The sequence below is a fragment of the Sycon ciliatum genome, chromosome 9, assembly GCF_964019385.1.
Source record: "Sycon ciliatum chromosome 9, ocSycCili1.1, whole genome shotgun sequence".
In the NCBI taxonomy this organism is placed as follows: domain Eukaryota; kingdom Metazoa; phylum Porifera; class Calcarea; order Leucosolenida; family Sycettidae; genus Sycon; species Sycon ciliatum.
In genome coordinates, this window is record NC_088651.1 from 22,061,988 (window position 1) to 22,088,899 (window position 26,912).

A 26,912-nucleotide genomic window follows, 5' to 3' on the forward strand; every position below is an offset into this window, starting at 1 on the left:
TCTAGTAGCTGAGGACCACATTACAGAGCATACACAAAAGAGATAAAGACCGAGACAAGGACAGAGATGAAGACCGAGATAAAGGCACAGAGAAAGACAAGGGAAAAGACGGTGAGTCAGCTAGTCCCTGAGAACTGAAATATACTTGAGATATAAAAATAATTGCACAGCATAGTGAATGACATTGAAACAAACTTCGCTTTCGAAACATAACGGAACAATATTGACTCACTATGCTGACTGGCTGCCGAGAGAGCAAGAGGCTTTCCTCACAGTTGAATATGTACTTGATTTCTGATCAAAAGGAGAATATTCGCTTGCAGTTCCACAGCGGTATTGTGAGGTAATTGTAGAATGGTAGTGTTTGTAGAAAGTAAAAAAACTTTACATGTACAGATTTCTATAGTGTACTGATTTCTAGATTGCACTATTGCATGGCTCAAGTTTCTGTTAGTCTCACCTGAAGACGTGCTGTCAAAGAAATTTTCACAGTAAAGAAATCATTCTGCATGCGATGGTACTGTAGCAGTGAGAATCAGGGAGTTGTAAAATACCGGTATTTTACGACTCCCTGATAAGAAGTAATTATTATGTGCACGACATCATTTGACTTTTACGACCAATAATAATTATTGTTCTTCATGTCGTGGCCCTATGTGATAACAGTGAGACCTAAGCACGTGCCGACACTTTGACTCTAAAACCTGGTGCTGATGTCATTAGGGAGTTGGCGAGTCATTGTGGCCTATGAGAAGCAGCCGTGTGTATAGTAAGCACTACCTGTGTACTGCATGGTCTGCATCGCAATTGTTTTTCCAGCAAGCTAGTGACTTGTTCTGGCTATGCCAGTAGTATCATTGCCATGGCGATACCGGTCATGGCAACCAGTAGCTGACTAATTGGCCGTGTGCAGCCGGCCTCCGAAGACGTCTTAGCACCATCCTTGCCTGAAAGCTTCTTTCCACCATTGACACGATCGACTGCGTCCAGTGAAGATTTTGATGTGGTGAAGGGGACCACTTCCGTCTTCGGTATGAGCGGGTACTTGCCGAGCCCTACCACCACAGTCTTGCTGCTCTCGACGGGATCCGTGGGGTCAGCGTCCTCAATGTCTGGAACGTGAATGGCTTCTGTCGCTGGTTCTGTCGTCGGTGGTGTGGTTGGCTCTGCTGTAGCTGTGAATACAGAATGAAATACAACCAAACAGTTCAGACTCAGCGGAGGACGTTCTGGTTGGTTCAATTTGTTTATGCCTGTGGCTCTTTGTGTTTATAAGCATACTGCTGGGTTGATCCGAGTATCAGTTGTCTGATGATTGCCTAGAGGCTTGAAACTCAGAGTTACAACCAACCAGAACGTCCTCCGCTGAGTCTGCTATGTACTAGGCTCTGTCTCTGACGTTGAGCACTCTCTGCAGCTCGGGGATCAACGGATTTGACCAAACAGTTCAGTAATGTTATAAAGTAACCTGGACATACCATACCATGAGCTTTTTGAAATGCAATACATGAATTGGTCAGCAATATCCGCAGAAGGAATACCAGTGTTTGTGAGGGGAGGGGGGGGGGGGTCAAAGGAAGTCTCCATGGCGTTGAGCAATATATGGGTGCGAGTGGATGTTTGTGTGTGTACATGTGTGTGTTTGTGTGTGTGTGTGTGTGTGTGTGTGTGTGTGTGTGTGTGTGTGTGTGTGTGTGCCAGCTAGTTCGGTTGGTGGGTGCACTTATGCCAGATAGTGTTGGGCCTGTTGCCAACGGGCTCGGCTGCTTGAAGGTGTATTGTTGTACCTACCACCTTTGTTGGTTTCAGGGTTCATATACTTTCTGTTTGAAGTATACATACCTGTTAACCATGGACTGCTTCTGGCTAGATTAATTCTTGTGTGATCAATGGTGCTAGTGAAGCTTATATCAGATCCACTCTGATTTAGCCACCCACACTAGTACCAAGTATTACCTTCACTGGGGGCAGGGGTACCTGCAGTTGGATCCCGGGACGGATACCCTGATGCCGTCAATCCTTTTTCTGCACCTTGTCCTCACCCACTTACTGAGGTGTGGTGAGCCCATAAGTGGGATCATTTCAAGTCCACCCTAGTTTGGGGATTTCAGGGGGTGTCGGCCGTTGGGTGGTTCAATGGCCAATTGAGTCATCTTTCCAAGATTTCTTTTGAGTCTCTCTCCCCTCTCCCGTGGAGACCCACGTGACCAGTTTTGGCAGTGAGCAAGTACAAGTGTGTGTGTGCGTGTGTGCATGTGTGTGCGTGTGTGTGCGTGTGTGTGTGCGTGTGTGTGTGTGTGTGTGTGTGTGTGTGTGTGTGGTGTGTGTGTGTGTGTGGTGGGTGTGTGGTGTGTGGTGTGTGTGTGTGTGTGTGTGTGTGTGTGTGTGCGTGCGTGCGTGCGCATGCATATATGTGTGTGTGTGTGTGTGTGTGTGTGTGTGTGTGTGTGTGTGTGTGTGTGTGTGTGTGTGTGTGTGTGTGTGTGTGCGTGTGTGTGTGTGTTGCTATGTCTAACATAGCTGTTCGCTATCATCGCTTCCTCGATGGGCATGTCTGAGGTCTGAGGTGTGTGTGTGTGTGTGTGTGTGGGTGTGGGCATGCATATGTGTGTGTGTGTGTGTGTGTGTGTGTGTGTGTGTGTGTGTGTGTGTGTGTGTGTGTGTGTGTGTGTGTGTGTGTGTGAGAGAGAGAGAGAGAGAGAGAGAGAGAGAGAGAGAGAGAGAGAGAGAGAGAGAGAGAGGGAGAGAGAGAGACACACACACACAGAGACACACACACAGATAGACAGACAGACAGACAAAGTTTGGGGCGGGAGGTTCTCCTGCAACAACCCACACTCACGTGGTTGGCACGTGGCATCCGCTATGCACGCTGCCGGCTGTGGAATCTTCAAGTTGCCCACATACTGCAGCTTGTGACAGATCCAGTCGGGCAGGATCTTGTCAGTCTCATCCACGCATGCATAGCCTGTACACGAAAGCAGAATGCATTCACAACACAAAAACAGACAGGTTTCAGGCTGCGCTCATTGCCCGGGGGCAAGAACTGTTTTGTGACTCAGGGTTTCCACGCACAAATGGGCAACCATCCGACATCAATATGAGAAACAAGCAACACGTTCTTCCTCCTCTCCTCCTTGCATGCACAATGTAGCAGCACATGACACAACATTCCGCATTTTCCGGAGTTGAAGACGCAATATAAACACCAGTAATTCACCCCAAAAAAGGTCGGTGTAGGTATATACTACGATGGTCAAATTAAGGGTGATAAACAGGGTTGATGTCTGTATTCCGCGACAACACAAATATGGGTGCGGCTCCGGAAAAAAAACTTCCTCTTTAAGGCAGTATGAGAGCACAGATATCAGGGTACGTGCATTGTGGAATCTTGCAATTCTGGATGCTCGTGTATCATATGCAGGGCCGGCGCCACTGGTACGGCCGATACGGCCATGAAAGCCGGTCCACGTGGAACGTCCAAAACCGGGGAGAAAAAGTTTCGATGTGTGATTTTGTACAGGGAGTCGCCCAGAATTTGCCATCTTAATTCCAAAAAAATTCTGGGGACGACCGCAGACCCCCCTTAAACATGGCCCTTCGGCCGCACCGCAAAAGCTGCCTCCAGCCCTGATATGTGCACACTCTCGAGGAAGAATGACTGGGGTGATAACAGTACACGAGCTTTTGATTGCACGCCTAGTGCCCAAATTTCAAATAATTATCTTGATGGCATAACTCAAAAATGTCCAATAAAGTGTAAATCTGTATGCGCCCGCGCTTAGTATGCTTCGGACATGTCATCCGGGAGAGGAAGGATTCTGTGTCCTACAAAGTCCATTGGATGGAAATAAGGGCAGCAGACATTCAGAAGCGCAGATGTCCCCCGGCCGGACGAGATGGGTAAACAACATGAGGAGTGATCTTTTACTTCTCAAAATGAGTCTTTTGGTAGCGGAGCAGTTTGCCTCAGAAAAAATGCACTTGCTCGACGTCGTTGACAAATGCATGACCCTCATTGTATATTTTCCATATGAGCTCTATATGTTTCCTAAGACCTCTCCAACTCCAGCACAGTCTTTTCCTTCCACTTGTAACCATTTCAATTCTCCGAATAGGCTCTCAGCTGAACAAAATGAATGACAGGATTGCTAATATTTCACCCATTGGGCACCATCAGGCCATTGAGGGGATGTACCATGATGATGCCCAAATGGGCGAAGTATTCGCAATCCTGTCATCCTATTCATTTTGTGCAGCTGAGAGCCTGTTTGGCCGGGGAAAGGAAGTGTTAAGGAGGCTCCGGCTCCAACCCATTGGGGGCGGGGGTTCTTCATGAATCCCCATCCTTGCCCTGTGTTTTGCGCTTATCGGCAAAAACAACCCTGCAAAGAAGGGCCAGAGCAGCTGCGCAGCGCAGAAGGTTGGAGCCTCCATAAGAAGTAAAATCTTTTCAGTTTTGTCAATATGGCTCCTGTACTTGCTTACCTTGTGCGGCGCTGGCATGGCAACAAGGGAATGCATGTGATTTCCAGATCACCCAGCAGCCAGGACCATGACGGCAGACATCACGCTCAACTTTGTCCCGCACACCGCACATGGAGAGCGGCACGATGCGATTGTAGCCGTTGTTCTGACGCACACGACACTCCACTGTTCGGTTGCGAAAGCAGTCGACGCACGTAGACCACGCGTGGCGGAATATCCGCGGAGGGCAGTCTTGCTGGACATACAATGGGAACATAAACCAGATAATAATCCCGTGTACAAGGTCTCTAGCCTCGTTAGTAGACAACCCGGGGGGGGGGGGGGGGGGTTCAAAAGTGTTGTCTTTTAACGAGTATTATTGTTGACCAGTGGTACTTCAGTCGTCCTCTTTCCCTGACTATTAGTAGGGCTGTGTTTCTTAGGAAAAAAAGGAAAAAATTATCTATGTCGTACATGTACCATCCAGGCTTGCCTGTACGCGTTTCAGGCATCAGAAGATGTAGGATCATTGTCTACTTAGGGGCCATTCGTAAATTTAGATATTTATTTAGAAACGAAAACTAGTCGTTTAGGTGGGAGGGGGTTGAGCGCCTGTTCGCTTCTCGAAAAATATCGATGTACATTCTGCATGTTTGAGTATGTCCAGAAAAAAGACCAAAAATATCGATACTGTGTATCATTTGTATGTGTTTGTTTCTCAGGGAGGGGGGGGGGAGGGGGGTTGAAGAGAAACGACTGGTTTTCGTTTCTAAATAAATATCGGTATTTACGGAAGGCCCCTAATGAGGTTTGTCTTCTAACCAATGTCGTATTAACGAGGGTAGACCTGTACGTGGAAATGTGGGAATGTGCTAAACATGATGTTGAGGCCTGATGGCATCAGCTCTTTCATACCGACAATCATTACAGCAAGAAGTAGGATGAAAAGTACGCACGAAGCATCTTCCGGGCATTATGTTGTTCTTTGTAATGGAGGTTTTCCCCTGAAAATCAATAGCAATCCAGAGGTCAGTCAGGGATGTGTATGTGTGTGTGGAGGGGGCGATCTCCCAAGAGTGGTGCATGTACCGAACTGTGTTCGCAGATCTCACATGTTCATGAGTACAGTAGTACGCATGAACATGTGACATTGCACTAAAAAGATATGGGAGCAGGGGCGTCGGGAGGTATTTTAGTGTGGTACGCTCAGACATCTGAAGTACAATTTATTCGTGGGGGAGGGGTGGCCGAGACGAAAATTTGGCCGAGACGAAAATTTGGCAATTTAGAGCCCAAATCAGTGTCTTTTATAGGTTCCCGGGGCAAAATGTGGTACGGTCAATACCGTAGTGACCGTACCGTGTCCGACGCCCCTGGGAAGTCCAGTAGGGGGTGATGAGCTGTCCCTGGGACAGGAAAACGAGCCAGATCAGGGTAACCTACCCAGCCCAGGGCCGGAGGAAGGAGTTTGGGAGTGGCCCGGCCAACCTTTGAGGGGGGGTGCGGGGGACCTCCCCCGGGAGAAATATTTAAAATTTACGTGAAATAGGGCGAATTTGGGCGTCTCTCAAGGCTCCAGAAAATGCAGAAAATTATAGTAAAAGAACACAAACACAACTTTTTTTAACCATAATATGGTTAAAAAAAGTTGTGTTTGTGTTCTTTTATGATTAAAGCCATACAGTGCCGGTCACGGAGTCCTGAGCTACTTCGAAGCACATCACACGTCGGCAGTACAGTCGAGTCGTGTACCTCTGAATTTTTTACACCGGTTTTGCACGAATCACATGGACCATCCAGCTGGGAAAGTGGTCCGGCCATGGCCGGACCAGCCTGACCGGTTCCGCCGGCCCTGCAGCCATTTCCTGACAAGTGTGCAGGCACCGACCAAACCAAATGAGCACGAATATCACAAATGTACCACTAAAAACATCTTGGGCATCTTCATGCCTTTGTTTGTTTCCTTTCTAGTGTTTTCTTCTGGCTACCAACCCCTTGATTTTGGTGCCATTGCCTTCGGCTTATCCATATCATTATTCAATGATGAAAATAAAATGGGATGCCTCTAAAGTCAACATCTTCATGATGATTGATGAAGTAGAGTTGGTGCAGTAAGATAATTTTCTCGAGGGCAAAGAGGTCAGAAAACACGTACCCGGTTGCAATCTTTGAACGCTGGCGGTCTCGGACCGAGGTGTGCGCAATCCTTGTCGGGCAAGGTCTTGCCGCTTTTTGTGGCACAGCGGGTGGTGCGCATCTGCACTCCTCCACCGCATGTCTGCGTGCAATCCGTGTGGAAACTACCGGCGCGCCATTCCCTGCATGGTGACAGATGGCATGCACACAGATACGCACAAATAATACACAGATACTGATTGTGTAATAGGTGTATGTATGCTACGACCTGAATACTCACTATTTGTATTTCCCGCTCGTTCCCCTTGGCAATGAGCACTCACATAGAAGAGCGCATGCTCCAGTTCTGTTCTAGTCTAGTCTTGAGTTGTCGTTGTCCTGTTCTCCTTGTCTACACTCTTCTCGAATACTTCTATAAATTATCCAATCATATAAAACCCCTGTGTTCCGGTGTGAGGGGGCATCATTAGCCGGGAGCAGCTAACACTGGTGGCAGCGGAAAACGTCCACCACTACATCGCTGGCGAAGTATGTACGCCTTCGGAGATCGCCGACTATGAAGAACCACGAAGGCCCACGCAAGTGAAACCATATCCTCATCCACTCTCTTCGTCAATATTTTCCTTTCTGCATTGTGTTTCTTTCTGCTCGTCGTTTTCTTGTTGCATGCATTGTTTACCATGGTTTACAGTCCATAGGTCAAGCATTGGCGCCAACCTGTCTGGCCAAACATTTTCGGAACATTTTCTGTGTCCGTGTTTTGTGCATACTGGCTGCTGTCTAGTGTCTTGTTAGGATATCTGCTAGCTGGGTAGTAGAGTCTAGCTACACTGTGTCCGTAGAGTAGTTGCCTATTTGGAATTGTCTCTGCCAAATTTAGTTGTTTGCCGCTACGCACAATAGGTTACGTAATAGATTTAGAATTAGATCGATAGTTGATCGAGGCGTCGATCGAGTCCACGGGAAATTTTTGCAGATAAATTTTTTTTTTCGAAAATTCAAAAATACAAAAACAATTTTTTTTCACAATGGGCCGTTCAGCGAAATCCAAGAGACAAGAAAAGCTAGAGCGTAGCTTCGCTGAAGCTGGCTGTGACATGAACATTGCTGAAGAGCGCGAGAGTTCGCCGGTACAAGGGTTGTCCCATCGTTTTCGTTTGTCGGACACAGACACACCACATGCACGTCCACTGCCGAAGCCAGTTTTGCTTCCTGAGACATTCGGAAATCAGCCAGGCCAAGATTTCACTACGTACATGAGGCATTTCGTCCACACATGCGAGCTGAGTGGGTACGACGACGAACAAAAGCTACGGCTACTACCTGCTCGCCTTGTTGGTACAGCTCATGAGATGTTCACCGAAATTCTAACTCACACGCCTGACATGAACTTTTCCGACACAGTCGAGGCTCTGCATGTCCGTCTTGAGCCGCCCCAGCAAGCATTGATGCACGAGGCCAGTCTTCGCCAGCGAGTGAAGCTGGCGAGTGAAACTCAGCACGGGTATGCCACGGAACTTCGTCGGCTCGCTCGTCGAGCCTACCCAGGACAACAAGGTGCACTGCTTGATTCAATGCTTTTGCAACTTTTTATTGATGGCCAGGCACCGAAGGATTTGCGCTTGGCGTTGGCGTCACCTCGGCCCACTGATTTGGATGCGGCGGTCCAAAAGGCCATCGAGATAGGTGCTATTTATGCTCGCGAGCAGGCGCGCACCGTACCTCACCAGTACGCACAGCCCGTATTTGCTGCTGCTCCGGAAGTGAAGCCGCGTCATGGTCGTGACCCCTACACAGCAGTCGGTCCACTGAAATCGGAATCTGAGCGAGACCAGTTGGCTTCGCTTTTGTCGAGTTTTGATTCGCGTCTCTCTGCTTTGGAGGCGAAAATGGAGAGCGTGAGTCTGTATCGCCCCACCCGACCCCAGCAAGACCATGTACGTTTTGTTGCTCGTGGTGCTGGTGCTGGTGCGCCTAGTCGTGGTCGTGGCCAGAGTTTTGCGAGGCCTGTCCGTGGAGTGTGCCATGGATGTGGTGAAGAGGGCCACTTCATTGCATCTTGCCCGCACGCAAAAAACTAGGTTGGACTGGTGACACGGGGCCGCCGTCAGTCGTCCGAGTGGAGCCCCTCGAGGAGGTATGTGGTGCGATCGCACCCATTATTGTGCACGTTGATGTTTGTCTTTCGTCTTCGTCTCCTGTTGTTGCTCTTGTTGATTCTGGTTCAAGTGTGTCGTTAGTGCATTCTAAATTGTTGCCTAATTTGACAGAGCGACCTCCTCTAGAGTCTGCTCCGCGGTTGTGTGCAGTCAATGGCGCACAACTTCCTGTCGTTGGATCCATGGATCTGTGTATATCGCTAGGAAATTTGTCTTTCCAGCACACAGTTGTAGTCTCACCTGGTATTCACTGCGACATGATTCTTGGTTCCGATTTTTTGTTGCAGCATGGTGGTGTATTAGATATTGCTCGTGGTGTTGTGATGTTTGGCGATGTGTCTGTTCCGTTGCATGTTTCTGGTTCTGGGTGTCCTCCGTCACGTACGCCCTATGATCGTATTGTTCCGCGTAATACTTCCCCCTCATGTAATACTCATACTCCTCATTCTGATGCATGCTCCGACGATGTACCTGTTTCGTCGTATTCTTCTCGTGTTGCCCTTGACGATGAGCTGTCTGTGCCTGCTGGCCATGTTGTGCTAGTACCATGTGTCTATGTGGATGCTTGTTCGGAAACTCTGGATTGTGTTGCTGATCCACTAGAGTCGTTTGTGGATAAGTTTCCTACGTTGTCGGTGACACCTGCACTTGTAACAGTGGGTCCCGATCACTCACACATTGTCATGACAATTGAGAATCACGCTGAGCATAATATTATTATACATAAAAACACCAATATTGCCGAACTGTCTCCTCTCATTATGGATGATGATGATGATGATGAAGATGACGCCGCGGTTTCATCCGTCACCACTGATCACACACCTGAACTCACAGAACAGCGCAAGGCTACCATTAATGAATACGTTAAATCACAACAAAACCTCTCATCCGAAACCAAAAGCATGCTCACCACACTCCTCATTGATAATCACGACCTATTTATATTGCATGAAGACGACTATGGCTATTGTGACATATTTCCGCATAAAATTGATACAAGCACACATACTCCTATTAAACAAGCAGCTCGGCGCATTCCGTATCACCGTCGCGTTGCTCTGCAGACGTTATTGGATGAGTTACTAGAGAAGGGTATCATCCAAGAGTCTATCAGTCCGTGGGCGTCTCCGATCGTGTTGGTTCCTAAGAAGAACGGTTCCTTACGACTTTGCGTCGACTATCGCAAGTTAAACGGTGTCACAAAGCCGGACGCCTACCCGATTCCACGGGTAGATGACATGCTCGATTCGCTGTCTGGTTGTAAGTGGTTTTCGTCGCTCGATCTCGCGTCTGGGTATTGGCAGATTGCGATGGATCCTGACGACCGAGCGAAGACCGCGTTTACAACACCATTGGGCCTGTATGAGTTTACAGTGCTGCCGATGGGGTGCAGGAATGGTCCTGCCACCTTCCAGCGAGTTATGGAAGCTGTTCTTCGTGGGCTGTGTAATGCTGCGGCTCAGCCATTTTGTCGTGTCTTCTTTGACGATGTTTTAAATGCGAGTGAAACATTGTCTGGCCAGGTATTGATTTTGTCGCGAGTCTTTGAGCGTGTGCGTTCAGCAGGCCTGCGTTTTAACTTGGCGAAGTGTTCCTTTTTCCGGTCGGACGTCGCGTTCCTCGGGCACCGCGTGTCGGCAGACGGAATTGCCCCCGATCCGGACAAGGTTTCCGCGATACTTGCGTGGAAGACGCCGAAGTCTGTCACTGCGGTCAGGTCATTCCTCGGTTTCGCGGGATATTACCGTCGATTCATCCGTGGATTTGCACAGCGGTCAGCCCCGCTGACGGCTCTCACTGGCAAGAATGCGCAATTTGTTTGGTCGAAAGCTTGCGACGCTTCCTTCCGCGCCCTGAAGTCTGCGCTGTCAAGTGCTCCGGTTATGGCATTCCCGGACTTCGGACCAGATGCCGGTCCCTTCCTTCTGGACACAGATGCCTCGAAAGTGTCCATTGGTGGTGTCCTGAGCCAGGTGCAGGACCAGGTGGAACGCCCCATTGCGTTTGGTGGGCGCATAATGTCGAAAGCGGAGCGTAATTATGACGCCAGTGATCGCGAAGCCCTGGCCCTTGTCTTTTTCGCCAACCACTTCCGGCATTATCTGCTTGGTCGCGAATTCACTGCAAGGACAGACAATACCGCGTTAACTGCGTTGCGGGCAACCAAGGAGCCCCGTGGTCGCAAAGCTCGATGGATTGAGGCTTTGGCCGAATTCGAGTTTGCTGTTGTGCACCGCCCTGGTTCTCGACACAGGAATGCCGATGCTATGTCCCGCGTGCTGACCGATGTGCCGTCTCCTCCGCCGAGTCCGCCGCCTCTTGCCCGTGATGTTCCGTTGTCAGCTGCTGATGAAATGCCACTTGCTGCTGATGTTCCTCCGGCTGCCGAGATTCTTCCTCCGGCCGTTTTTGTTCGTCCTCCTGGTGCCTCTGCTGCTGGACCGTTGCCGGATTGTTACAAGCCTCAGAGTCTTCTTGCTCCGTATGCTGATCCTGCTCTGTCTAAGTGTTTCACCAGATATGATGCTGCCAGTGGCAAGTTTGTTCGACCGCCTGAAGCCGTTTCCCGTCCTCCCGACTGTCAACCGCCTGCCGTTACTGCTTCTCGTCCTGACCCGATTACGCTGTCCGATGATGATTTTCCGCCGCTACAGCCGCCGTCGTCTGATCCGGTCCGTACTTCTTCTCCTGTTCCGCGTCGTTCTGGCCGTGTCCGCACTGCACCTGCTCGACTAGCTGACTATGTCCTGGACTGAGTTTATTATTTGGTTTGTTTTCTTTTGTTGTTTCCTAGGTATTTCGTTCATTCCCGTGGACGTGAATTTTAGCTAGGGGGGCACAGTGTAATAGGTGTATGTATGCTACGACCTGAATACTCACTATTTGTATTTCCCGCTCGTTCCCCTTGGCAATGAGCACTCACATAGAAGAGCGCATGCTCCAGTTCTGTTCTAGTCTAGTCTTGAGTTGTCGTTGTCCTGTTCTCCTTGTCTACACTCTTCTCGAATCTTTACTTATAAAAGAGAGGCACCTGTGACGTGTGTCTGTGTGTGTGTGTGTGTGTGTGTCACGCTCCTTATAAAGAAGAGGCACCTGTGACGTGTGTTTTTGTGTCACGCTGAAGCGCTGCGGAGCAGCGCTGCCCTGAGCACGCGAAGCGTGCGAACAGTGTAGCACAGTGTAGCTAGCGGCCGCAGAAGCACTGAGCACGCGAAGCGTGCGAATCGTGTAGCTAGCGGAAGCAGCCACAGAAGCACTGAGCACGCGAAGCGTTCGAATCGTGTAGCCACCACCACGTGCTGAGCACGCGAAGCGTGCGAACAGTGTAGGCACGGTGGTACATGTTAGCGCTTATACATAGCAGACACGATCAGTACGAGTAGCAGTAGCAGCCGCGCGCAGAAGCACTGAGCACGCGAAGCGTGCGAATCATGTAGCCACCTAGCCTAGGCCATAGGCATAGGTAGCACTAGCAGCCGCACAAGCGCTGCGGACCACGTGAACCGTTCTCTGCAAATAGAAACATCTGCAACAAAAGGATACAAAAGATCTGCACTGACTGCACTCTGCATCTGATCTGCAGTGAAGAGCGCATCGCACTTTTGTTCGTAAGTTTATGAATTTTTTGAGCCGCTTCATCCGCCACCAGGTACCGGTGATGGACAACCCTGACCAGCCTCCCGAAGGCGTAACAGACGTCCCCCCTTCTCCTTCCAACGATGAAGAACCTCCCTCACCAGGACTTCAGCGGTCTGGCCACCACCACGTGCTGAGCACGTGTGCTGTTCATGTACTTGCTTCACCCGCATGCCACATTCGGCCAGGCAACGCTGGCGGGGGTGCTGCTAGTACTTCTATAAATTATCCAATCATATAAAACCCCTGTGTTCCGGTGTGAGGGGGCATCATTAGCCGGGAGCAGCTAACAATTGTGCTCATATAGCCCACAGATTGCAGACATCTACAAGTAATAACGGGGGTGGGGGTGTGGGTTTGAAATCTTTGAAATCTTTTATTCTCACGATGGCCTGTGGCCAATAAGAGAATTAAAATGATTGATTCTAACAGTGTGGACTTAAGACTTACACGTTCAATTGTATGTACCGTGTGCATGCAGGCATAAACGCACGTACATACACACACACACACACACACGCATGCGCACGCACGTACAAAAACACACACACGCCCGCGTGCACGCACGCACACACACACACGCACAAATACACGCACACACACGTACACACACACACACAGGCACACACACATTCACACACGCACACGCGCACACGCGCGCACTCGCGCACACGCACACGCGCGCACTCGCGCACGCACACACACAGACACACACACACACACACACACACACACACACCGAGGGGTGTTCAGAATAAGCAAGCCTCTACTGTACAAACAAAATTTGGGGGCAGTTCAGACATCTACAAATGCACAAACCGTCCGGAACTTACGGCTGTGCTGAGCATGGTGTTGCTGCAATCAGCAATATCACTGTGGACAGTGCCCATAGAATCTCTCCGGTGAACATGGACATTTCGTTGAGATGGGATGTGTGTCACCTGAAAAAGAACTTTTCTCTATCTTTCGTTCAGTTTCTCCTTCCAAATTGGCAATGTTAGCCAGGTCTGTACAAACAAGATATACACACAAGCGCATGCCCAATATACAAACGCAGACGAATAGAGAGACAGACAGACAGAATGTCACTATTGCATGGGTTAAAGCACCACCCCACAGCTCTAACCTCCCACCCAGGCGGCCTCATGACTCTCAGTGACATTCCTAAAGGGGAAGGCGAAAATGCGGGACTCCCTATGCCCAGCTAGCTGCTTTTCATCTGATTTCACTTTTCGCCGAGACTGGACCATTCGAAGTACAGCACGGCTCGATGAAATCTGATCGCGTAAATCGAGTTTGTGCAGGCCTGCACCGTTCTGCATCCCACTGAGTGTCAGCAGGTGTAGGGCTGCAGAGCTCCTGCCCCTCTCTGGACTCGCTCGATCGGATTTCATTGTGCAGAACTGCACTATTGGCACGTACCGTGTTCTTGGGTTTATTCCCACACCACGTAGACTGCCAGTACCCATAGCAGAATCCAGGGATACACCTCAAGACAGCCGGAAGCAGTTTTTGATTGGTCTGGCAGTATCATCGTGACCGTTCATACAGTTTGTGTATGATATCATTGTCATTTTGATATGGCGGGTACACATGCCCTCCACAGTAGGAAACACGTGTTGATGGCTGAAAAGTTGGTCCGGTAATGACCTGACTAACCGGATCGATTCCGGCAGGCCTGCGCATACCACACACACTTTTGACTCTCTCTCTCTCTCCCTCTCCCTTTTTCTCTCTCTCTCTCTCTCTCCCTTTCTCTCTCTCTGTCTCTCTGTCTCTCTCTCTCTCTCTCTCTCTCTCTCTCTCTCTCTCTCTCTCTCTCTCTCTCTCTCTCTCTCTCTCTCTCTCTGTCTCTCTCTCTCTCTCTCTCGGACCCACAGATTAGCAGTAATACTCTACGTGTACTGGTATGTTTAGCACTCCTGTCCTGCACATTCTCCTCAGACTAGTGCTGAGTCACAGGTTAACAATGATGCGTCTAGGGCTGGTGCTCTTGACATTCCCAGACCCACAGGTTAACAGGCAGACTGTATGTTAAGCACTTGCATCCTTCACATTCTCAGACTCACTTAATTCAACAGTGATAGTGTCTGTTTAGCACTCGTATCCTTGACATTCTCAGGCTCTCAGGTTACAGTACTGCATGTTTAGCACTCGTATCCTTCACATTCTCAAACTCATACGTCTAGCACTCCTATCCTTGGCATTCCCAGACTCACTGGTTAACAATAATACGGTATCAGTCTGCTGCAATATGTTTAGCCCACATACCGGTATCCGTGACCGTTCCAGCCACACATGTTAATTTTAAACTTGTGATGCGTCTAGTACCCCCTACTCTAGCACTCTGGACATTTGCACACTCGCAAGTAACAACTTACTGCAGTTTTTCAGTGTTCGGTGCTCAGATGCCAGATGGTCGAAATTTCAAATCCACCTGAATACTAGTAACTTCCGCATCATACCGGGGGATGTTGCTTTGTATTGGGAGCGATAGGGTCCACTGCGAGTGAGAAAGTGAGCAATGCTCTCTCCGCTGAAATCATGACTCCGAGGCTCCGCTGGGGCGAAATGTCACCGGCAACAATGCCGATGAACACAGTACTGTGCCTGCTACAGCAGCCATGCCAGGATCGAGGAATAGGGTGTCGCAAACTGAAAGCGTTTTGGATACCTGACGGTGCTGCTGTAGTAGCCCTGGATCTTCACGCCACGGTCATGGGCAACGGTTGATCACAGGCATGCTGCCCAGGGATCTACACGGAGTCGTCGTATGGTTTGGGTGGGTGCTCCCTGGCCTGATCCTGCAGGTGTGTCAGTCAACTATGCTAAAACTTGCCACGAACCCGCATTGGAACAGGACGCCAAGCTCTTCCATCTTCCACCGTGAGTGAACAAAGACCACACTACCAAAGACACCCGTACCCGTTCGGTCTGGGTGCATCAATGCAGACTCTACTCTCGACCTAGCGCATCCCTAAATGGCACCGGAGCTCTGCATGTGGAGCTTGTAGGGGCACCCTGAGCAATCTCGGGGCCCTTTCTGTCGTGTGATGGAGCCTGGAGAATACGTTGTGAGACTTGCCCACTCACCCCACCGTTAGGCGCTGCATCTGCCGCTAGGGTTTATCGGGTGTTAGCGGCCGTCGTGAGTTCCCTTCGGGAACGGATACGATAATTTACTTTTACTTTACAAGGCACAATGATAGTAAGGGCGAATGGACGAGCCGCATTTAGAAAAGAAAGGAGTGTGATGAGTCAGCAGATTATTACGAAAGAAGAGGGATCTGCCAGAGGAGTCAAGGGAGCATCAGAGGTGGCAGGGTGGTCAAGGAGAGCTAGGGGGCGGCGGGTTTGTCACAGCAAAATGACTGTACAGATCCTTGGCTTTACTTAGATTGTAATGTACATGTTTCGGCCAAATGGCCTAGGGATCGCACTTATTATCGGATATACACAGTGAGGGCTGCGTCCTACCCGCCTGTGTGGATTCACAGGGAGTGTGAGCTACGAAGTCTGAAGAAAATGTTGAACAGTCTCTGCTGGGATGACGACTACACCATAGCTCAGTGGTTAGAGCATCGCTGGATACAAGCAAGGGTCCCTGGTTCGAGTCCTGGTGGTGACAGTCAATTTTTCTTCAGACTTTTCCCGTTTGTGTCTTTCCCTTAAACCTGTGAAGATACTAAAGTATCCGTACTCGTTCTTTACGACTTTAGGATCGTGGACGCCAGTCACGTGTTCCGATGGGGACTACACAGTGCTGCCACTCAGGCCTGCGTCTTGCACAACCGTTTGCAGCCCAGTGTTCGCAAGTCTAGGGCTGCACAGCGACCGGCGTGTACTTGCAATCATGAGTGACGCGACTGGATTTCATTGCGCAGCACTGTACATCGGTTAAACACCGTGGTTGGCTATCACCTTTCATTTCACAGTCATTGCCTTTGACGGTCGCTTGACGAGCCACGACATGTTGAATAAATACAAATACAAACATAAACAACGGATCGAAAGAGTGCGTAGCTGTAACCAACTAACTTCAAGTAAGTTAGTTTCACGCATTCCAGCGATCATCAGGCAGCGACATTCCCAAACTTCGGATATATTAAAAGTACCAATAATTTCAAAATGTTTGTGTCCCCTGGACGTATGTTACCCTGAAGTAACTAGTTTCTGAGTAGGAGCATTGGTACTGAAGTAGTTACTAATACTGATTGTCTGGCGCTACGGCTAACTGGGATATATTTAGTCCAACAGCGCACCATCGCGTGGTTTGAGCAACATCGTTCGATCACTTGAGCCTGTTTTATCCAACCGTTGTTCCTTGGCTTGGCCGCGGCCTGCGATTAGGTGGTTTCCCTGAGGGTCACTAGCGCTTGACGCCTTCCTTCAAACGAGAATGACTTCCTCTGGGAGGGTGCGATAGCTAGTGAGTACATGCGTCCTCTTCCGCCCAGCTTCCGTCCACGCACGCACTGCAGAGGCGCTGATTGTCTCCGAGTATGTGTGTGTGTGTGCCATGGTGAAGTAACAGTTAGTTGGCGGGTCTAGGAGATCTGCGTCAAACATGGTCCAACGCGGAGCGGAAACTTCACCCGCAGTCGACACAAGCTACTCACAAGCCAGGATGGCTGAAGCCAAGGTAGCGGAAAGCCAAACCTAAAACCACGTCATCGATCAAGCTGTAATTAAACTATTGCTTGCTTGAACAGTTGAAGTATTGTTTCACCCTATCGTAGAGCGTCGCGTTGCCGACATATCATGGCATTGTAAAACACAAGTCGTAGAGTCTGCGCTGCATGCACTACTATTTACAGCATCTGTCATTTCCACACACAATTCTGCACACTTTCTCTCTTCCCATGTACTACGTTCCTGGCACGTACACAACATACTAAATAGGAGCCCCCTTCCCCGATAGGCTAACGTTAGCCTTTGTTTCCTGGAATAAAGATCGCGATTATAGATGGCCACGACAAACTCACTTCCCGAAAATTAATATTATTGAACAGTCGCCTTGCCGCAGCGACATGCATTGCAGTGTGGGCCTCCTATTGAAAACAAGTGCAAGATCACTGGAGTGCAGCTAGCTAGCTGTCGACATGTCCCGGAGCGAACGCCACACGGGTCCAGAGAAAGTTTGGCATACCGTCATTTTGACGGTGTTTGGATGAACAGGTCGAAGCCGTATTAGTGACTGTTATTAGTTGGCCACCCAAAACAGTTTTCATTGCCACTTCGGAAGCCGAAAACGTTCCTGCCGGCCAAAGAAAAAGGTTGTTTTTAAGGTCTCCAATAAGTTTTTTTCGGTTGAGCAGCACGAGAACTTCACTGAGAAGGCCCGAACCCACCAGATAACGGGAGCTGAAATTATTTTCTGTTCGGCTAGCAAATCTGCGCTACGAGTTTCCAAGCTTCTCTTCGACTTCGAGCTGCCTTGAAAAGATGGTTGGGTTCCTACGCCGCTATGCAACCGATCGCAAGTTCGCAACTCGACTCAGGCACGTGCTAAAGTTCACACCTTTCACAAAAACGAAGACTTAACATTCTATCCACCAGTTCATGCTGCACCACCCGAGCACCCATGACCAGATGACTGAACTGGAACTCAGTCAGGCCTGCAAGGTACCAGATCGAGCAGAGAACAGAGAGTGAAACCCTGGTCACACTAAAACACATCGACCGGCGAGGAACGCGGCGAAAGCCAGCACGGCAATAGTATACCACGAACGCAGCTTTGCAGTGAAGAGTGCGGTGCGAAATACCGATTGCAAGCAGAGCTAGCTCTGTCAGTGGCAAAGTGGGACAATGAGCAGAGAAGCCCGTGGATCTGTGCGTACACATCCAAAACGCTGAGATGTCTATTTCTTTGACTCTTGTAACGAAAACCAGCCGCTGTATGTTACTTACTCGTACCTTTCCACACATTTTCATGTGCGAGTGTGACACGTGAAGTGCCACATGCCTGAGAATACCGGTGCCTGCGAAATGCACTCTTGCGAAGACAACATAGTTGCGTGCTCGTGCACGGATGCCGTACTCAATGGCATCGTGGAGCATGCCGCAGATTATTCTTATTGTGAATACTGTACTTGGATACTGGATGACTATGCTCTTTACATTTTGTACGGGCTGTGTTTAATTATCACTACTAGACACTAGACTCAATGGCACGCCACTGTCCCCGTGCCATGGCCACAGTGCACCAGTACAGCAGAGCTAGAGAGCGTACAGTAAGCAAATGTTTTGCGCGTCTGCATAGAAAACCACCCAGGGGAAGACGTTGGAAACCTAGGGAAATGCATGCCCAAGTACACTTCAAGCAGACAAGCACGACTTACGACTACTTTCATAATGGAGTCTGCGAGTGCTTAGAAAAAATGTAAAAAAGAATATAAAAAAAGAAAGATGTTGATAGACTAGAAGAAAATGGGCGACAGAGTGCCTCGCTCGCTGGCTGCAGAAGAACCGCTGACAGGGAGATCCTTGCCCAACTAGTCATGACTCATGACAATTTTTAAACGAACCAATTAAAAATCAGTGCTTACCCGAAGCCTATGCCTATGGTCCTCAGCTGCTATCTGGTCCACAAAAGGGCTCAGGTACGAAGTCCTCAGCTGTGCAAAATGGCTAACAGTAACAAGGATTGGGGGTTCGCACGCCCTCCGCAATCCCTTACTCGCTTCGCGCAAGACCTGAAGACGCGCAAAGCCTTTCGACAACCAAGAGAAAGTGTCTCTGTCCTCGTTGCGACCTGCGCAATGGTTGAAGCACCACAAGGAACTATTGCGTGTTGCGGAGTATCATTCTGGGGTATAGTGGCATGAGCCGTGTAGCTCAACCAATCCTGAGCCTTGCACAAACTAACTGTTTCTTCACACTTCCACCGCTTGAGTATAGATGACCAAATACTACAGTCTAATCGCGCAGAAGCCACGCTTGCAAGGCCAGGCGCAAGACGGCCAAGGGTGGGAACGTCTGCGGACTGTTACGTGTTTGCTTCCCTCCACGCGATACGGTGACGACTTGCGTGATCTTAGCTGCTATGCTCCGCACTCAGCGCAGCACGCTCGTACACGGCTAAGTAAAACTACCTTACTTACAAGGCTATAATTCTTATGACCAGTCAGCACCACTACACAAAGGGCGATACTTAGAAGGCGTTCACACCCGAAGTGTCTAGAAAATAGGGCTCCACCGCATTATGCGCGCTTCAGTCACCAGTTCAACACGTCTGCAGTGCACTAGTGCAGTGTCGCAACCACCTGAACACGATCGACGGATGCACGCAGGTCATACAGCAGGTGTATCCCGTCAGTTGGCAGTTGCTCACTCCTTGGCCGTCCTGCGTGCAACTACAGCTCGCTGTCAGCTCCGTCTAATCGGCCCAGTGTAACTAGCTGCGTCGGGCCCCGGTACAAGTAAGGACCCGGTTGGGGCTCAGCTCAAGTCTACTGAGCAGACCTACAACTAATACTTACAAGTACAAGTCATGACTGTAGAATCTACATGATTGTACCAGTAGGTGCCTATGCATTTGAATAACCAACAGCCAACGATGTTACGTCCGCTACAGCCATAGCATAGGCTTCACACGCCTTCAGTCTTCCATCTGCTCTTGGATGTACCGAAGAAGCAATCCCGGCTGCAGCCGTCGATCGATAGGTAGATCTACGTCGTTACTAAAATACTACAACACAAGTTGCTAATAATACAGCGCATGTAGACACGACCTCTGCCACAACTACAACCAGCACATCACTTTGCTGCGCTTATCTTATCGTGCTGCTGCTTGCTAAAGGCTGACACCAGTACTAGTTGAAGCCTTCTGTAAAAAAAAATATCGTGTCCGTTCCAGAAGGGAACTCACGACGGCCGCTAACACCCGATAAACCCAGCCTTCTGTGTACGCTGCAACAAAATCTAACTACCTACATACATGTATACTTGCTCGCGGTCACACACTCTGAATTATAGCAATAAAAACTGCTTTATGGCAGCTTTCTAAAAAAAATTTACTGTGTTCTAGTCCTGGGTCCTTCCCCTATAGAAAATCTAATAAAATTGCTTCCAAACTGCCGCACTCCATCTAAAAAGTAAGAAATTAACGAAATGTGATTGACGAAAATTAAAATTTCACACAAAACCTCGCAATAATCACACGCAGGATGAAAAGCGAGAAGACCTTTTCCCCTCATGATTCTATTTCCCATGCATGCATGTTGGTGCAGTTTGTGTCAGACTAACAAGTGTTGAAAGCAGTATTTGATTGTTTTGTGTGAAATTTTAATTTTCAGCAATCACATGAACCTGGATTGGCGCTAACATGTCGCCTCAATAACTATTACTTCGAAGTTCAGATATCGAGTGCACCTACTGTCAATAATGTCCGAGCAACTTACGCCTTCGGCAATGATCATACTGTACAAAGGGTTCGTAAGACCTGTGATCGAATATAGCTGTACGGTGTGGTCGTTTGGATCTAATAAGAAACCCACGACCGCTCTTGATCAATTACAGGCAAGGTTTGCTAGAGCTCAACTGAAAAGAAAAAATTGCATTTGATTACACTTCTTCCAAATCTGTCTTAAAATTCTAAATGCTCCCTAGAGTCACTAGCCTGTCGTCGTCAAATCATCAGTCTCACTACTTTTCACAGATATGTTTTCCATCATCGTGATTACCTTGCTGATTTCCATTTCAAGATTACGAATACTGAGCGACGATCAAATAAGATCATTCTTCCCAAATTTAAATCATTGTCTAAGTCTCTCTTCATATTCCGAACTGCTATTCTCTGGAACTGTTTACCCCCCAGTCTAACATCGGAAGCCTCGCTCTACAAGTTCAAAGCTGCCCTCAGGAAATTTACAGCTGACCATGCTTATGCAATCAACGGAATTCCGCCACCTTGCAGTTGATTTTCCCCATTCCTCTCCTCATCAATCCATACGTGTCATTGTACATACATCTACATCTACTGTTCTTTCAATCAAATGAACCCCTCGATAGACACATTGCCTTTGGGTCATTTCATAATAATAATAATAATAATAATAATAAATAAATAACCGACGAGGAGACAACAGTCGTAAAATAGCAATGAAAAATATCAAATGTGCACTCATAACCATGTGAAACTCGGATGTTGAGCCATAAATAAAATGTAGAAAGGAAAAGGACATATGGATACGAGTTAAGAGTAACTCTCCATCTCTGTAACTGGATACTATATACATGTACAGTCAGAAATTGCAATAACTAGGCACAAAACTGACAACCATGTATAAACAAAAAAACGAAACAATTCCAGAACGTTTTTGTGTGACCATCATCAGTGGAACATCGTCACATAGTAAGAATCACTAAAACAACCAGTTATATAGCTAGAGTAACATGAAAAGATCAAAAGAAGCGTGCTCAGGTATAATAAGTAGGGCTGAAACGATCGTGGATTTTCATGTATCGATTACTCTTTAGCTTAATGATCGAGTAATCGATTATAATCGTTAGCAAATAGAGTCATAATTCTGTGCAAACATTACTCTGTTTCCACAAACTATGCCTTCATGATACCAACAAATCTGCATTAGTGAAAGGGTAGCTCCGAAACATGGCAGTTTTGAAGTCAATTTAACCTCAGAACATGAACCATACCCCTGGCAACTGCATACTCCCAGCGGAAACTGATTCAAACTTCACAAAACGAGGGTTTACAGTACTTTCTGGACACAAATTTAAAAAACGCAAAATAATCGTAATCGGTAATCTAAACGATTGCTCGATCGTTAGAGTTATCAAACGAGTACTCGATTATTCGGTATAATCGTTTCAGCCCTAATAATAAGGTGATCATGTGTGTACAAAACTTGTATTGGTAATAACGTTGGCGTACATTAATATTTTTCAACCAAATTTTCTGTGGTGATACATTGGGTTAGTTGTCATCGATTTCCAATATCAAATTTAAATTATGAGCTGAATGACGTCATCAGTGCTACTTTTTATGTTCAGATTTCAACCCAAAACGCGGAGAAAACGAAAAATAGTAAGGCCACAAATCCTGGTGAACTGGATAGCCTTTGGGCCCTAGATAAAGGATATTGGTGGATATTGTACATAGATAACAACATTTCGCTGGAAACCAGTATCGACTTGTTTCACCATACGCACTGTACACATTTAGTATACGAAGCTGTCGTACCTCGGGGTCTGTTCAGACTCACCACCGCGACGAACGGGTGTTTAGTATCGATATCCAGCACATTCCCGCTTGCTGGGATGTACAGCTAGCCAATGCAACAGCTCTCATTCGCCAAAGACATTCCCCACGCTCCGCGTTTATGGATGAAACTGTCATTGCCGTTTCAAAATAGCCGACATTGTCTCTTACACATAAATGACTGCGCTGTACATGTAGTGCATCACACCAGCAATCTGCTGTAGATCTACAGACAGTGCATGCAGCGAGCCGAGCATGCGCACTTGAGTAGGGTACTTGACTCCCACGCGCGCGCGATCGCTGGTCACAACTGTGAACTGAGTCTGTACTGTACACGCGACTGTGCTCGTGTCGTTGTGACTTGCAAGTGCACTCTGTACTGCACTGATGTACTGTATGACTAGTTGACTGGACAGGAACAATGCAAGTGCAGTTTTCAGTGCGTGGACTCGGCTACTAAAACATTTTGTGGAAGCAAACAAGCCTTCTTTATGATCTTGGTCATTTTTCTCAATCGACTCTGCGCTTCCAGCTAGATGTGTCCGTGGGGTATTGCCCAACTAGAACTGTAGTCCTCACATGCCCCAGGTCGCGAGGAGCTAATCACTTTTGTCAGCAGAACTCCTGCTCGGGACTCGACACATTTATTCCGTCCGATGTCATCCCCGCTGCGAGTGGGGAGCTTCATGCCCACAATAAAAGAGAACGTCATGACAATTTTCTCAATCGACTCTGCGCTTCCAGCTAGATGTGTCCGTGGGGTATTGCCCAACTAGAACTGTAGTCCTCACATGCCCCAGGTCGCGAGGAGCTAATCACTTTTTGTCAGCAGAACTCCTGCTCGGGACTCGACACATTTATTCCGTCCGATGTCATCTCCGCTGCGAGTGGGGAGCTTCATGCCCACGATAAAATAGAGAACGTCATAATATTTGAATCCTTCATCAGAGAAAGCTATTCGAGCTCAAAACGACACAAGACAATGGCCATGATAAAGATACTCGTACAGATCGCGATGTGACTGGCCTCCAAAAGTGCTGCAAAAGACTTGAAGTATTTTTCAAAACAAGATTGTGAAAAAAAGGTGAGCGCTCGAGTGCGGCGAACACGGCCAAACGCCATGTTTTCCTTGGTAACATGACGTCAGCCACTATCACCATGGCGAGTTGCAGCGCTGATCTTGAAGTACAGCGGCACCAGAAAAGTGTCCTTATTTTACCTGAGTGAGAATGCAGCACAGCTAGCGGTAATGCAAACGCGTGTAGTGTGAACCTTTGCAGTGTATCTGAGAATGGTAGCAGTAGATGAATGTGGCAGCTGTGAGTGCGTGTGGACAAAAACTGGTGAGTGCGTATTATTCAAAAAGTGTGAGTGCTTATGCGTTGTGCATTACCGCTAGCTGTGCTGCATTCTCACGCTTCTTTTCATGTTACTCTAGCTATATAACTGGTTGTTTTAGTGATTCTTACTATGTGACGATGTTCCACTGATGATGGTCACACGAAAACGTTCTGGAATTGTTTCATTTTAATTGTTTATACATGGTTATGAGTGCACATTTGATATTTTTCATTGCTATAATAATAAATAAATAATACAAATAATTTTAATATAGCTATGAATAGGATGAAGGCCGCAGACATCACGCAACTACGTTACTTGTTTGACATGTATTACTGTGTATTTTATAACAAAAATATTATTGAAAACCCAGAATCGATTTTCTCGTTCCTATCATCAGTGGGAAAAAACGGAACTAAGGATACAACCAAAGAAACTGAAGTTAAGTACTGTAAATAGAAAGGTGTTAGAAATAACATCAAGATACAAGTGCAATAAAACCACTAGAGGAAACGCAAGAAAGGTAACAAGATTACATAACCAAAGGCGAGAAGGCACTGAACGAAGTGTCAACCTACGAATACAACTTCAGTGCAACAATGTGCTCTTTCTGCTTACACAAAACAGGCTCATGAATACGTATACAAACTGCCTCTAGGACTTTCAACTGTTGGACATAACGCGCACGACACAGTACAGAAAAATGAGAGTCATCATACACACCAAGACAGTCAGGACGAGATAACAAGTGTAGATACACAGCTGACTTCTTATGATCAACACATTCATCCACCTCATCTCGCTCCTTCCCACCCGACTCCTCCTCGTCCATCTCCTCGTCCTCTTCCTCGTTCCGCTCGTCATCCTCACGATCATCATCACCACCATCATCTGCCTCGTCCTCTGTCTCCTCACCAACCGTTTCGTCATCCAATTCCTCTTCCATCCTCTGATCATCCGTCCCATCCTCCGTTTCACTACAGACCACTTGTCTCCCGTTTGCTAGCTGCTCGTCCCGTGAGCGGAGTTGTTCCTCCAGATCCGCTTCACTCACTGACTCATGATACTGCTCGACCCTCCTCCTGTTGGTACTGTCCACAACGCGCGGTCCCTGGCCGTTTCTGGCATAGATCTCTGTGCAGTAGTTTGCTGTTGCCCTCCGAGGTCTCTGGATTAATGTGGGCGGCGTGGCAATTCGTGTGAGAGTTGGTGATGCCAGCGCGAGTGTAGGTGGGTCCACCCCAGCCCCCGTTGCGTTTCCTCTAGTGGTTTTATTGCACTTGTATCTTGATGTTATTTCTAACACCTTTCTATTTACAGTACTTAACTTCAGTTTCTTTGGTTGTATCCTTAGTTCCGTTTTTTCCCACTGATGATAGGAACGAGAAAATCGATTCTGGGTTTTCAATAATATTTTTGTTATAAAATACACAGTAATACATGTCAAACAAGTAACGTAGTTGCGTGATGTCTGCGGCCTTCATCCTATTCATAGCTATATTAAAATTATTATCTCCACGTAGGTTATTTGATTACAAATAATACATTTCATTAATTTCTTACTTTTTAGACGGAGTGCGGCAGTTTGGAAGCAATTTTATTAAATTTTCTATAGAGGAAGGACCCAGGACTAGAACACAATAACTTTTTTTAGAAAGCTGCCATAAAGCAGTTTTTATTGCTATAATTATTTATTGTATTCCACCCAAAATCAGCACACTTTAAATGAAAGGGTCAACACAAGCAAATGAATCAAAGGGAACTCGTCAACTCACCTGTCATTGAGTAATATTCCGCGAAAGGTCAGCAGCGCCGAAGCGAAATAAGCCAGGCCAGGAGACGAAATATCCGAAACAGCTCATGCAAGAAGCAGTTCCAAAGAATGAAGTTCCTCGTGCATGCACATCTGAAAAGGCAACAACAAAAAGTCTGCAATGCACACGCATGCGGCCGGCCACGCGATGGTAGGAGCCATGGAGTAGCTCCCTGGTCCAGGTGCCGAGCATCTTACGTAGAAACTTACGTGGACAACGTGTCTCAATAGCGGTGTCTTACCATGTGAACACAATAATACTTAGTAGAAAAGCTGACAGGATCGCTTTTCTAAATAGTGAATGAGTACGTATAGCGCACGAGTACTATAGCTTGAGTGTGGTCTAAGCAGTACAGTTAGTGACGCGATGAATTGGTGTGGGTGGAGGAGGCGGCGGTGAGGCTGCAACACTAGGGACTCTGGGATTCGTCTCGTAGGCTCTCAAACGTTGCATACTAGTAACACTTATTACGGTATGATCAGCCAGCACCACTACACAAAGGTCATTGACGCTGCAAATGTTTGCACTCACATCACCATCATCACAGCGAGGACAATTCCAGTATATAATTGATATTGACAATGACCCTCCAGACAGCTGTTTCGCTCCTCCTGAGCTGAGCTCATCAGTGGAGGCATATGACGTTGAATGAAAGAATAATAAGAATAGAAAGATCTTTATAAGGCTAATTTGGCGCAATTGCGCTCATTCAAGACCTTTGTGTTGTGATGGTGATTGATCCTAATATGAATTGGCTGCAGTGGAGCCTCTGTGTTCTAAAAACCTATTAACACTTATCCACATAATGTTGCTGCCGTCCAAATACTATCCGACCTTGAAACTCGGAGCCAAAGACAAACAAAGGTTATGCACCGGGTCGATCAATACTGGCTTCCCTGCTTGGTTCACCATTGACAAAACCCCGATTGACAAGTTCCTGCTCGTTAGAAGTGCTACATCACCGTGTCACAGACCAGGTCACCTGCACATTTCAAACTCAGACTTGTCTAACTCATACTTGTCTATGTCACACGAAGTCTTGTCTACCGGTATCTCATTCTTGTCTGCCTCGATGGCTTTAAGTTCACATTGGCACACTCCAGGTTTTCTTACCAGCAACCTCCTCATTCACAG

The 26,912-nt window shown here is 47.7% G+C and overlaps 1 protein-coding gene across 2 annotated transcripts; it reads right to left on the reverse strand.

Annotated features, from left to right (window-relative positions):
* Positions 1-25,851, reverse strand: LOC135824512 (papilin-like). 2 transcript variants are annotated; one of them, XM_065337251.1, is made up of 6 exons: positions 25,740-25,851; positions 13,235-13,408; positions 6,623-6,785; positions 4,489-4,723; positions 2,843-2,968; positions 1-1,175 (listed from the first exon to the last, which is right to left on the reverse strand). In XM_065337251.1, exons 2-6 carry the CDS (start codon positions 13,315-13,317, stop codon positions 841-843), a joined length of 942 nt encoding a protein of 313 aa, XP_065193323.1. In that variant the 5' UTR covers positions 13,318-13,408; positions 25,740-25,851; the 3' UTR covers positions 1-840. The 2 variants fall into 2 exon arrangements, with proteins under 2 accessions (XP_065193323.1, XP_065193322.1); XM_065337250.1 differs by lacking the exon at positions 25,740-25,851 and adding an exon at positions 18,950-19,393.
* Between the last annotated feature and the right edge of the window lie 1,061 nt (positions 25,852-26,912).

Excerpts from the sequence above, each read along its gene's own strand:
- LOC135824512 (XM_065337251.1), bottom strand. The coding sequence starts at position 13,317 with ATGTCCATGTTCACCGGAGAGATTCTATGGGCACTGTCCACAGTGATA. Across the intron at positions 6,786-13,234 it reads ACACCATGCTCAGCACAGCC|GGAATGGCGCGCCGGTAGTT; the intron begins GTAAGTTCCGGA and ends GTCACCATGCAG. Across the intron at positions 2,969-4,488 it reads CCATGCCAGCGCCGCACAAG|GCTATGCATGCGTGGATGAG; the intron begins GTAAGCAAGTAC and ends TTTCGTGTACAG.